Source organism: Daucus carota, chromosome 3, assembly GCF_001625215.2.
Source record: "Daucus carota subsp. sativus chromosome 3, DH1 v3.0, whole genome shotgun sequence".
NCBI classification, from domain to species: Eukaryota; Viridiplantae; Streptophyta; class Magnoliopsida; order Apiales; family Apiaceae; genus Daucus; species Daucus carota.
Window position 1 is genome coordinate 63068765 of NC_030383.2, and position 14501 is coordinate 63083265.

Consider the following 14501-nt stretch of genomic DNA (forward strand, 5'->3'; position numbering starts at 1 on the left):
TCTTTCTCTGCTTGGCTTTTTGACATGAATCACACAATCCATCAGATGTTAGTAGTGATTCAGGGAGTCCTCTCACAAGCTTTTTCTTTATAAGCTCATTTATTGAATTGAAATTTAGATGTGAGAGCTTCTTGTGCCACTTCCAACTTTCTTCTGCAGAGATTCTTGTAGATAAGCAAATTGCTTTTCCCTCAGAGTTTGTAGGCAGGTGAATTTCATAAATATTTCCATGTCTGTGTGCAATCACTGCCACCTTGCCTGTAGACTTACTTACTATCTCACTGTGTTCTTCATAGAAATCAACATGATACCCTTTGTCACAGATCTGACTGACAGAGAGTAAATTGTGCTTTAGCCCTTGAACAAGAGCTACATTTGATATGATGACATTTCCAAGATTGATATTGCCATATCCCAGAGTCCTTCCTATGTTGCCATCTCCATAAGAAACACTTGGGCCAGCTTTCTCCACAAACTCTGATAGCAGGGCTTTATTTCCAGTCATGTGTCCTTGTTAGGTCTGATACCACTTGTTAGGTCCTGAACATCCACTATCCAAGACTAGGATATTCTTCCTGTTGCCCTGCAATCACAAAGACCACTAATTGTTAGTTTTAAGGACCCAGACTTGCTTGGATCCCTTGGCCTTATTAAGTTTGTTAGCTTTTGCAGCGGTATTATTATCAGAGTTTAAGCTAACAGACTTTGCAACAGAGTTTGTACTAGAAACAGAGTTTATACTTGCAGAGCTTTTATTTACCTTTAAAGAAGGTTTCAATTGATAATAATCATAATATAAACTATGATATTCTTTGCAAGTATAAATAGAATGCCATAAACTGCCACAATGAAAACATGGATCTTGTGGTTTATATCTAATACTATTTTTTCTAACTCCAGACTTTGTAGGTAAAGAGTTAATGTCCTTGTTCTTCCTGCAAAAATTAGCAAGATGATTAGTATTACCACAGTTATGGCATTTTTTCCTAGGTGCATTTGGAATAGGCATGTAGTTATTACTCTTGTCTATACCAATCTTACCATTTCTATTTTTCCTAGGTTCTCTGTTTTTGTCATCAGATTTTACCTTTTTGAGCTTATGTTTAAGCTGTTTCTGAGTCATCAGTCCTATGTTAACCTGTTTGGGCTTTTCAGATTTTAAATTGTTGTTAATCTCTGATTTTGGTCTATTCTGTTTAGAGGATTCAGCAACAAATTTAACAGGTTTAACTTTGGGCTTTTGAGTTTTAACAAACTCTGTTTTTGATGACTCAGCTTCTGAGTTATCAGTGTAACCTAGTCCCTTTTTCCAATTTCCACTACCTAAGATATCCTGAGTAGTTTTGCCTGAACTAGTCCATGTCTTAATAATCTCCCTCTCCTTAGCAAGTTCTGATTGAAGAGATGCATACCTCTTTAATAATTCATCTTTGACAATGACAGCATCATCTCTTTCTTTCTGAACTTCTAGCATTTGAACTAATTCTTTTTCTAAAAAATCATTCCTTTTCTTTACACTCAGAGTTTCAGATTTTAATCTTTCATTCTCTAAAGTCTGATCTCTAAAACTAGTATGCAAAGTTTTAAGAAACAATCTTAGCTCAGTTATATCTTCAGTATCAAAGGCAAGAGTAGAATGAGGTACCTTTGTAGTAGATTCAGAGTTGCTGTCAGTGTTTGCCATTAGAGCATAGTTGACTTCTTCTTCTGAATCAGATGTATCTGTCCAGTTTCCTTTCTTGGTGATAAAGGCTTTTTCTTTTTCCTTTTTGGCCTTCTTGCATTCAGATGCAAAGTGACCCTTTTCACCACAGTTGAAACAGGTATACTTGTCAGCTTTTCCAGCTTTCCCTTCCTTGCCCTCATTCTTCCTGAAGTTCTTCTTGTCATAAACTCTGTCAGAGTTTCTGTCTTTTCTTGAGAAACTTTTGCCTTTGTTGAACTTTTTGTAAGCCAACTTCTTGAAGCTTTTCACCATCAATGCTGCTAACTGCATCATCTCACCATCACTGTCATCAGAGTCTGAGACATCAGAATTTGAGTCATCAGAGTTTGATGACTCATTGTCAGACTTTGTGACATGAGCTTTTCCTTTGCTCTTAGCAGCTTCCTCTTGAACTTTCAGAGCAACAGACTTTGATTTGCCTCCATGGCGTTTGCTTCTCTGCTCCATCTCAAGTTCATGAGTCTTCAGTCTTCCAAAAACATCATCAAGAGACATTTCTCCAAGATCAAGATTGTCTCTTATTGTGGTGACTTTCAAATCCCACTTTTCAGGAAGAGCTAGAAGGAATTTGAGGTTTGAGTCTTCAAGATCATATTCCTTGTCCACCAGAGATAAGTCATTCAGTAGTTTGACAAATCTGTCATACAGATCTGTCAAGGACTCACCAGATTTTGAGTCAAAGTGCTCATACTCCTGTGTAAGGATGGTTTTCCTGTTCTTCTTGATGGCCTTAGTTCCTTGACATCTGGTTTCCAGAGCATCCCAGATTTGTTTTGCAGTTTTGCACCCAATCACCCTATTAGACATTGCATTATCAAGGGCACTGTGCAGAAGGTGTTTCACCTTAGAATCTTTACCAATTGACAAGATGTCCTCAGGGGTATAATCTTTCTTTTCTTTTGGAACCATTTTCTGAGGTTCATCTGCAAGCCCAACAGAGAGCTTGGTAGGCATATGTGGTCCATCATGGATCCTGTCAAGGTATTCTGGATCAACAGAGTCTAAGAATATGATCATTCTCTCTTTCCAGACTGGATATTCAGATGCCTTAAGGATTGGAACTCTAAAGGACGAAGCTTGTGATTTTTCAGACATGATTGTGTTTAAGATCTCACTGTAGTAATCTTAACAAACCTGGCTCTGATACCACTTGTTAGGTCCTATATTTTCACTATATAGAATGATATAGTGATCACAATCTGTAACACAGTAAGAAAATATAAGAGATCGAAAGCAATAAACTCTTATATTCACAAAGCTTTTATAGTTACAAAAACTCTCTCAGTGATTTATATTGTATCACAAAGAGCTGCTAGGGTTCTTAACAATGTACTCGATAACTCAACTCATATAGAGTAACCCTAATCTGTGTTTATATAGACACAGTTACAAAATCAATCTCTGATTTGATATCCTATAAATCAGCTAATAAATCTATCAATCAAAGATTGCTCCAGTTTTCTGTTTAGTTTCCATAGTCAGCAAATCACTCCTCAGCTTCTATCCTTCCTTAAAGTATATCCGCTTCTGAGCTCTTTCCACGTGTAAACTCTGTCGAGTCTTGACTATGTAAACTCTGATCAGACTTTATCAAACTCTGTCAGACTTTACTAAACTCTGATCAGCTTCTAGCTTAAACTCTGATGATTCCTGTTCTAAAACAAACTTTAAGAACATTAGTAATCATCAATTATATCTAACACATTAAAATTATTATTTTTGAAAATATTATATATTTGAACTATAATATGGCCAAAGAACTAAGAAGTGTGTGTCAAAAAGTAAAGCGACTTGTATTTCAAACCAGAGGGAATACTTTATTTGAACGCCAATGATTCGGTTACAAACTGCCTAAAGCTTCTACATTTTAACAGGTGAGATTCCTGCCACTATTTGCAATGTCACATCCCTTGAGATTCTTGATCTCTCGGACAATGGATTAAGCGGTTCCCTTCCACGTTGTCTGGGAAAGCTTGCTGATAATCTGCATACCATGGTTCTTGGTAATAATCAGCTTCAAGGGACAATACCAACAACCTTCACCAAGAGCTGTCACCTAGCAGTTTTAAACACGGAAAGCAATCACTTTGAAGGAACTCTACCCCAAGCCTTAGCAAACTGCAAGGACTTAAAAATTCTTAATATGGGAAACAACCACATTGGAGGTATATTTCCGTCATGGCTAAGTACTCTTGCACAGCTAGAAGTCCTTGTCTTTCGATCAAATAGACTTCACGGTGAAGTAAGTATAGGTAATACAACACGTCCCTTCCCTAAGTTGCGAATTGTGGATCTCTCTAACAATGAATTCACTGGCCATTTGCCAATTCAGTATTTTTATAATATGAGGCCGAGTAATAAGGGATATGATTATGTCATTACAAAAGAGAATTTCGAGTACTTTTACCAAGCATCAGTCTCACTAAGTGTGAAAGGGACAGAATATGAAGTGAAACAAATCCTTTATATTTACACAGCCATTGATCTGTCGCTCAACAAATTTCAAGGGCAGATTCCAGAGGTCACTGGAGAGCTTAGATCGCTTGCGTTGCTAAATCTATCTCACAATAGTCTTACAGGGCCTATCCCATCATTGCTGGGGAATATGGAAGCACTCCAATCTTTAGATTTGTCATCAAACCAATTGACAGGTGCTATACCCGAGCAGTTAACTACTTTGACATTTATTGGGGCCTTGAACCTCTCGGAAAACCATCTTACCGGAGAAATCCCTCAAAAAGGACAATTCAGTACTTTTGGCAACGATTCATACTTGGGTAACTCGGCCTTATGTGGACTTCCTCTGACTAAGAAATGTAGGCACACGGTGCCACCAACACAAGAAGTCCTAAATGGTGACGAAGATGATGCTAATGATGAACTCAGTTGGGAGGTGATCCTGATAGGGTATGCATGTGGATTAATATGCGGATTATCTTTTGGGTACATTGTTTTCACCATTGAAAAGCCTTGGTGGTTTGTGAGATACGTCGAAGAACTGCAACAGAAGTTGATGAGGACACACATGAAGAATACTATTCGATCAAGAAGAACAACTTGATAAGATGTTGTCTTGGGAAACCTGATTTCTGAATTATTAGACTATTATGCACATATATGTAGTTCATTATTATATTATTGTATGCAAAATTACAGAGTAGTCTGGATCTCATAATCAATTTAGTCTTGTTTCACTGTTTATTAAAACTACATGCCAGGTTACTGTAGGAGCGAATACAATTATGTTTAACTTAAGCATGACAAGCAGGAACCGACCAGCAGAAATGATGTTAATTGATACAATTGGAACCTGCAAGTTATATGCACAAAGTACGCGGTGCCTCCAAAATTCCAGAGACCTACAGGCTACAACTTCACATAAATGTCGTTCACAACACTTAATGATCACTTGTTTGTAGTAACTAACACATCTTCCGTCTCCTATGTAACCACGACTCCTGTGCATGCCAATCTCCAAATGCACAGAAATGTTATTTACTAAGTTTGTGTTCATTTGGAAGGAATGGAATGAGCGGAGAATGGAATGAATTTTATACTCTAACATGGTGTTGCTTAGAGAAAATGTCTATAATTTTCATTTTTCCAACCATTCCACTGCTACTATTTGAAAGGAATGCTCATTCCATTTCTACATCAGGTTTCCTCACAATCTTTATCACAAGAAATTTAAACTCATTCATATTTAGTCATTAATATCTCATACTTCTTTTTCCGTAAAACTTCTATACAGTTTTTCATTCCATTCTTCCCTCATTCCATTCCGTCCAAGTGAACAAGTTTGTTGATAGCTAAAAGATATTCTCTGATATTCTGTCATTTTTGTGCTACCTGATATCGATTTCAGGATCCGCCGCTTGTTAGAATATAAGATCCCGGAAAGGGCCATTCTCTAACACCTTGATGTTTTAGAGTAACTGGTTCCTTGACATGGTATCAGAGCCAGGTTGGCGGACTCAGGTTCGATCCCTGCCACCCCCAATATTCTCAAGTAACTGGTTCCTTGACGCCGCTGACTAACATGATGCGCTCAGCAGTTTATGAGCAAGGTCTGAGTCTTGGCTACCTGGAAATGAATCAATCAAAAAATTAGAATTTGAAAACAACTCGGGATACCTATGATTTTTCATTAACGAGCCAGTTTCACGCATCTAATTAGATAACTGCAAATTCAACGTACTAATACTCGATCCAAATCAAAATTTGATCTTAGAATACTTATATTGCAAAAAAAATAAATAAAATTTGCTAATAAAACTTTACCTACATCAAAATTGGTAAATAAAAATAAAAATGATTATTAAAATCAAACCAATCATTGTACATATTACAAGAATAAAATAATTTAATCCCATCATAATTAAAATAACTAGATAATAAAACATATGCATTTAAACATCTATTACTAAAATATAATTGATGTGATCAGATTATAGTCTATTCACAAATAAACAATATAAATTAAGGACATGTTAGTCTTAGATTTTCGATTTGTGGGTGATAAAAAGTTAATGAAACATATTCCTAAATCATATATAAAATAGGACATAATAGCAAACAAACTCATTAATCTGGGACATAAATAAGTAATACTCCCTCCGTCTCAATTTATAGGTCCAGTTTAGAAAAAAAATTTGTCCCAAAATACTTGTCCCTCTCTTCTTTCAATACAAATTATTTACATATTAATTGTGATTTTTTTGAAACTCAACATTATTCTCATTTCACAATGCACTAAATCCCTATATTTATTGTGATTTTTTTGAAACTCAACAATATTCTCACTTATCAATGCACTAATTAATGATACATGAGATAAGATTCCATCTAACCAACTTTTTTCTTAATATGTGTGTTTATTCCAAAATGGACCTATAAATTGAGACGGAGGGAGTATACAATTTCCTTTTTTAATTCTAGAATTTTGATCGATGGTCAACTGAACAACTACTAACAAGAAATTGAATAACTACTAAGTATCTATGTTTATAAATATAAATTATTTAATTTTTTGGCACACACTTCTAAATATTTTGACCACATAATTAAAATCATTATTTTAAATATTTTTTTGAATAAAAATACATAATTAATATTGTAATTCAAAAGATAAATTTTTTATAAATTATAATTTTAACTATGCGGTTAAAGAACTTAGAAGTGTGTGTAAAGAATAAACAACCTATAAATATATAGTTCTGTGCCCATGGACACATGTTAAAAGTTAAATTCTATACAATTAACTCTATTTGATTGATGTGATTGTCAATGTACAAGGATTTCATTATCGTTAAGAAAGAGAAACCAATCAAAATGAGTCAAAAATATAGAATATGGTATTTAACATGTGCTCATGGTCCATGGACACATCATAAAAAATCGATAAATATACTCCCTCCGTCCCAAAATACATGTCACATTTGACTTTTAACTAGTCAAATTGACTAATCTTTGACTATACATAAAAAATTATTTATTTAATATTTTTAAACATAAAAAATTATATTTTAAAATAAACTAGATTTATTTTCTAATGATATTTTTTTGTTTATTTTTTTCAATTATATAATACATATAAATTGCAGTCAAACTATAGTCAATTTGACTAGTTAAAAGTCAAATGTGACATGTATTTTACGGAGGGAGTATAATACTTCTTGCGTCCCAACAAATTTTTTATTAGTTTTTTTTGGATGTCACATCCAATTAGCAAAAAAAGATAAATAATAGAGGGTGTTTGGTTTTCAGAAGCAGAAGCTGCTTCTGACTTCTGATTCTTTTGACCCGTTTGTGTAAATAAGCAGAAACACTTTTAAGATGCTGAGAATGCTAGCTTCTCTCTCACAGCTTCTGCTTCTTATCCAAACACTTTATTAACTTTTTACTTCTCACTTCTAATCCACTTCTTCACTTTAAGCACATAATGGGGCCGTTTGGGTGAGCTTAAAATAAGTGCTTCTTGCTTAAAATAAAAAAATGAAGTAGAAGTTAGAAGTTAGTTAAGACTTATAAGTGATTAAAGTGTTTGGGAAAAAAACAGAAGTCATGAAACAAAAACTAGGAATCGTAGCTTTTTATAAGTGCTTCTCGACTTTTTACACAAACGGTACGAAATAAGCGCTTCTAACTTAAAAGTCCAGAAGCGGGGCTTAAAAGCCCCGCCAAACAGCCACAATCACTTTTTTTAAGCTTGGCCAAACGGCCCCATAATGTGTACCACCACTTTTCAACTCTCTTTCCTTTTCCACACTACTTTTATCACACTAGTTTTAGTCCAACATCTTTCTTTTATACATTAAAATCATGAGTCCCACTAGTTCACCCACTTTTATTTTTCTCTTCTATTATATACATATTTCTTAACTTTCATTTCTTAATTTTCGGGACCAAACTATATATAAAGAATTGACTGGGGGCGGAGGGAGTAATAATTTGTAGTAATCGAATCATTTGATTTCAGTCAACGTACTTAAACTTATGATCTAAGTTGTTTCGTATGGTCGGTTGTTTTAAATATAGATTTGCCGGGTAAACAGATCTAAAGAGCTTTATGTATGACTTAAGGTCAACTAATCCACATGATTAAACATCATCCCGTCAATAACTTGTTTAACCCTTAACAGTTTGGTTAATAAGAGATGTTTGATTCAAGATTAATTAATTCGGTAAGGAGATCTTAACTCATAATTATGCGTTGGTATTTGGATTAAATATTTTATGATATGAAATAGGATTTTCAATTTTCATTTGATGGGTAAATCATTTCGATACCGAGATACTCATTCCCGTCACCCTCATTTCTATATAACATTTGAAATTTCTCAGAAGAAATCTTGGCTTGCTGACCAATATTTTCATTTGTATTATATTTTTTTTTTCACTTTTATTTGAGCCCGTCTAATCTAAAATAATTAATAAAAAAATTATCCGAAATAACAGTCTGGTTCATATTAATTCCTGATACCTCCGCAGACATGCAGTTTATCAAAAGCACCCTGTTAAATAGAAGTGTGCATTCACTACAACAAAACTGGCATCACACGACACTAGTCAGACAACGGACGCTGGAAAAAGTGTTGGCCGAAACAAAGACACAACACTTTATTTTCGTCCTCGAAAAACTATTGTCCAACACCTACAACCTACAACGGTTTAAAAAGTGTTGTCTAGTAAATTCAATCAGACAACGGTATCTTAACTGTGATATTGTGTAATGATGCACGTTAGACAACTGTTTTTAGAGCCGATGTGTGAAGAAACTTCAGACAATATTTCAAGAAACCGTTGTTGTAATTAGACAAGTGTTTTATTTGTTGTGTTGTTTACGAGCCGTTTAAACAAGGGTTCCATACAGTGTTGTGTGACCAGGAAGCTAACATACAAGTGTTTTTGTTACCATCGTAGCATGGCCTTATAGACAAGCCTTTAACTAATAAAACGTTGTCTGACTGAATGACTTTTAAGATAATAAACGTACATAAGAGAGTGCAAACATTCAAAAGTCCTAACCAAAATAATAACAAAATAGTCAATTTCTTCGTAGTCATAGGTTTTTCTTGCATTAGATCACGAATTGACAAGGGAATTGCGAATTTTTAACTCATAAAAATGAAAACTTATTATACAACAGTTTCCTTCCCATAAACTGTTGTATACACTACTTTTCTACAACGGGTTTTCCCCGAAGCGTTGTTTGAGCTTATTTTAGACAATGAGTCTCTTACAACGGTATAACTTCCGTAACAGTTGTGTCATTTTCAATGATACAACATAGGTGCGTATAAAAACCGTTGTCTGTTAGACACTAAAGTACAAAAAATACCTTTTTACAATAAGACAAAATTCACGTTTGACTAGTATTGTTAAAAAATCATATAAAATAAACATAAAAAAAATTTGATTTTTTTATACATGACTAATACTGTTAGATCTCGACATCCGTACGGTTAGATCATCGAAACAAATATTTATAAATTAATACAGAGCTAATCTTATATATAATAGAGATTCTATCAAGTACTTTCTAGATTGTAAACATAAAAACAATACTAATACTTACGTCCGAACTACAAAATTATTTTGGTATTACAAATGAATAATACATACTTGCATATATGCATAATATAAATATATTTATAAAGACAAAGAGTATAGAAACAAGAATTGATCAAGGAAATGCGAATTTTTAACTCATAAAAATGAAAACTTATTATATAACGGTTTTCTTCCCATAAACCGTTGTCTACATTACTTTTTATACAACGGATTTTCCCTAAAGCGTTGTTTTAGCCTAATTTAGACAATGGAATCTCTTACAACGGTATAACTTCCGTAACAGTTGTGTCATTTTCAATGATACAACATAGGTGCGTATAAAAACCGTTGTATGTTTGACACTAGAGGACAAAAAATACCTTTTCACAATAAGACAAAATTTACGTTTGATTAGTATTGTTAAAAAACAAACAAAATAAACATAAATTTATTATATTTTTTTTATACATGACTAATATTGTTAGTTCTCGACATCCGTACCGTCTGATCATCGAAAAAATATATTTATAAATCAATATAGAGCTAATCTTATACATAACAAAGATTCTATCCAGTACTTTCTAAATTGTAAACGTAAAACACATACTAATACTTACGTCCGAAGTACAAAATTGTCTTGTTATTACAAATGAACAATACATATTTGCATATGTGCATAATATAAATATATTTTTTAATACAAAGAGTACAAAAAAATGAATTGATTAAGAAAATGTGAATATTTAACTCATAAAAATAAAAATATATTATACAACAGTTTCTTTCCCCATAAACCGTTGTATACACTAGTTTTCTACAACGGGTTTTCCCCGAAGCGTTGTTTGAGCCTAATTTAGATAATGGATTATCTTACAACGGTATAACTTGCGTAACAGTTGTGTCATTTTCAATGATACAACATAGGTGCGTATAAAAACCGTTGTGTGTTAGACACTACAAGACAAAAAATACCTTTTTATAATAAGACAAAATTCACGTTTGACTAGTATTGTTAAAAAATCATATAAATTAAACATAAAAAATTTTGATTTTTTTTATACATGACTAATAATGCAGCATGTAGAATCAACTTTCATGTTGAGTGCAAGCATGGTATACTTTGAAAAGCCTTGTTATCACCTTCTATTTTTTCTCCTCTTACTTCCATCCAGCCTCGCAACAAGAGAAGAAGGAGAAGCACTACTGCACTGGAAGAACAGCCTATCCCCGTCCTCGTTCCTCGAATCTTGGTCCTCAACCAATCTCAACAATCTTTGTAACTGGACTGGCATTACCTGCAACTCCGAGGCCTCAGTATCTGAAATCAACCTTTCACAGAAACAACTCCAAGGAACGCTCTCTGAGTTCCGTTTCAATTTGTTAGCAAGTCTAAAAACTTTTATCATCAAAAGTAACAATTTCACTGGTCCAATTCCGTCAGATATTGGAAATTCCACAGAGCTTGAATACCTCGATTTCTGCTTTAATAGTCTCAATGGTTTTATACCATACCAGGTTAGTCATCTTCAGAGGCTGCGCACCTTAAACCTGTCATATAATCTCTTGGAAGCTCCAAACTGGTCCGAGTTTTCGCCCATTCCTTCCTTGACTCGTCTTGATCTTTCACATAACTTCATAAAAGGCAATCTAGCGCATGAATCAGTATTCAACAAAATGATAAATCTTGAATTCTTCTCTATCCATAGTAATTCTATTGAGGGGCCGTTTCCACCAAGTATAATTCATCTTTCCAAATTACGAATTCTTGACCTATCAAGAAATAACTTTTCAGGTTCTATTCCCCGGAATATAGCAATGCTTCGTGATCTTGAATATCTGAGCTTGTTTTCTAATTCATTCGAAGGAAGTATACCTTCATCAATAGGTCTACTCAGGGAGCTTCAATTACTAGATCTCGGATTTAATTATTTAAATTCCAGTATTCCTCGTGAAATCGGGCTTTTGACTAATCTCAGCAAATTATATCTCAATGTCAATAGTCTTACTGGAAAAATTCCTTCTGAGATCGGCCTCTTGACTAAGCTCAACTATATAATTCTTTACTTCAATAATCTGACCGGTGATATTCCATCTGAAATCGGAAACCTGAAGCTACTGACTCAGCTTCTCCTCGGTTCTAATCAATTGACTGGATCGGTTGCAACCATTTCTAATCTCAGTAATCTAGAGTTTCTTGGTCTACCTAATAACAGATTTTCTGGAACTATTTCTCGTGACTTCTGGAAAAAACATAAATCGTTATTATACATCGACTTCAGGAACAACAATTTGTCAGGAAACATTCTGGGATTTGATGCTCGTCTGAATCTTACTTTCATTAATCTAAGCGGAAACCATTTTACAGGTTTACTTTTCACCCTATTTTACTATGTTGTTTGACTTTTTGGCACACGTTTCCAAGTCTTTGACTATATCATTAAAATTATTATTTTTGAAAATATTATATATTTGAACTATAATATGGCCAAAGAACTAAGAAGTGTGTGTCAAAAAGTCAAGCGACTTGTATTTCAAACCAGAGGGAATACTTTATTTGAACGCCAATGATTCGGTTACAAACTGCCTAAAGCTTCTACATTTTAACAGGTGAGATTCCTGCAACTATTTGCAATGTCACATCCCTTGAGATTCTTGATCTCTCGGACAATGAATTAAAAGGTGCCCTTCCACGTTGTCTGGGAAAGCTTGCTGATAATCTGCATACCATGGTTCTTGGTAATAATCAGCTTCAAGGAACGATACCAACAACCTTCACCAAGAGCTGTCACCTAGCAGTTTTAAACACGGAAAGCAATCACTTTGAAGGAACGCTGCCCCAAGCTTTAGCAAACTGCAAGGACTTGAAAATTCTTAATATGGGAAACAACCACATTGGAGGTATATTTCCGTCATGGCTAAGTACTTTTGCACAGCTAGAAGTCCTTGTCTTGCGATCAAATAGACTTCACGCTGAAGTAAATATAGGTTATACAACGCGTCCCTTCCCTAAGTTGCGAATTGTGGATCTCTCTAACAATGAATTGAATGGCTATTTGCCAATTCAGTATTTTTATAATATGAGGCCGAGTAATAAGGGATATGATTATGTCATTACAAAAGAGAATTTCGAGTACTTTTACCAAGCATCAGTCTCACTAAGTGTGAAAGGGACAGAGTATGAAGTGAAACAAATCCTTTATATTTACACAGCCATTGATCTGTCGCGCAACAAATTTCAAGGGGAAATTCTAGAGGTCACTGGAGAGCTTAGATCGCTTGCGTTGCTAAATTTATCTCATAATAGTCTTACAGGGCCTATCCCGTCATTGCTGGGGAATATGGAAGCACTCCAGTCTCTAGATTTGTCATCAAACCAATTGATAGGTGCTATACCCGAGCACTTAACTACTTTGACATTTATTGGGGCTTTGAACCTCTCGGAAAACCATCTTACTGGAGAAATCCCTCAAAAAGGACAGTTCAGTACTTTTGGCAACGATTCATACTTGGGTAACCGGCCCTATGTGGACTTCCTTTGACAAAGAAATGTAGGCACACGGTGCCACCAACACAAGAAGTCCTAAATGGTGATGAAGATGATGCTAATGATGAACTCAGTTGGGAGGTGATCCTGATAGGGTATGCATGTGGATTGATATGCGGATTGTCTTTTGGGTACATTGTTTTCACCATTGAAAAGCCTTGGTGGTTTGTGAGATACATCGAAAAACTGCAACAGAAGTTGACGAGGACACACATGAAGAATACCATTCGGTCAAGAAGAACAACTTGATAAAATGGTGTCTTGGGATAACCTGAATCATGAATTAGTAGACTATTATGCAGTTATATGTACTCCATGATTATATTATTTTATGCAAGGTTGTAGAGTAGTCTGGTTCTCATCATAAATTTAGTCTTGTTTCACTGTTTATTAAAACTACATGCCATGTTTCTGTAGGAGCGAATACAATTATGTTAACTTAAGCATGACAAGCAGGAACCGACCAGCAGAAATGACGTTAATTCATACAATTGGAACCTGCAAGTTATATGCAGGAAGTACGCGGTTCCTCCCAAATTTCAGAGACCTACAAATTCACATAAATGTCGTTCACAGCACTTAATGATCACTTATTTGTAGTAACTAACACGTCTTCCGTCTACTATGTAATGATAGTGGAAGGTACTGATTTCCACTTTCTTGGTAACACACTAACAACAGTGGCGGATCTAGAACTTTGAAATTTCATTATTTTTTTTGGTTGAACAAGTAACTTACTAGAATTTTATTTAATCATAGCTACCATATGAAAATCAATGATATTGTTGACTCCTCTGCTTAGCTATGACTCCTGTGAATGCCAATTTCCAAATACACAAAAATGTTATTCACTCGGAGAACTTTGTTGATAGCTAAAAGATATCGTCTCCGGGAAAAAAAAATTCACTGACTAACATAATACACAGGTCAGCAGTTTATGAGCAAGGGTCCTGAGTCTTGGCTACCTGGAAATGAATTGAAGAAATAGAAGTTGTACCTAAGAATGATAATGCATAGTTTTATTGAAGTGTGAAGACTTGTTTTATGAGTTGGTCCTCCATATTAGAAATTAAAGTTTTTTCCAACAAAAATCCGGTGGAACATATCATTTTCCACTATACTTTTTATTTTCAGTTTCTTGCCATCGAAGAGCACTAATTCCATCTTCAGTGATTTGGA

At 34.5% G+C, this 14501-nt stretch overlaps 2 protein-coding genes across 2 annotated transcripts; both read left to right on the forward strand.

The window, feature by feature from the left end:
• Positions 1 to 3474: 3474 nt before the first annotated feature.
• On the forward strand, positions 3475 to 4787 carry LOC108212940 (receptor like protein 22-like). The gene is made up of 2 exons (XM_017384652.2): positions 3475 to 3493; positions 3601 to 4787. Exons 1-2 carry the CDS (start codon positions 3475 to 3477, stop codon positions 4785 to 4787), a joined length of 1206 nt encoding a protein of 401 aa, XP_017240141.1.
• Positions 4788 to 10849: 6062 nt separating this feature from the next.
• Positions 10850 to 13317, forward strand: LOC108212941 (receptor-like protein 34). Its single transcript, XM_017384653.2, has 2 exons — positions 10850 to 12143; positions 12386 to 13317. The coding sequence occupies exons 1-2, from the start codon at positions 10850 to 10852 to the stop codon at positions 13315 to 13317; spliced, it is 2226 nt and encodes a 741-aa protein (XP_017240142.2).
• Positions 13318 to 14501: the final 1184 nt, after the last annotated feature.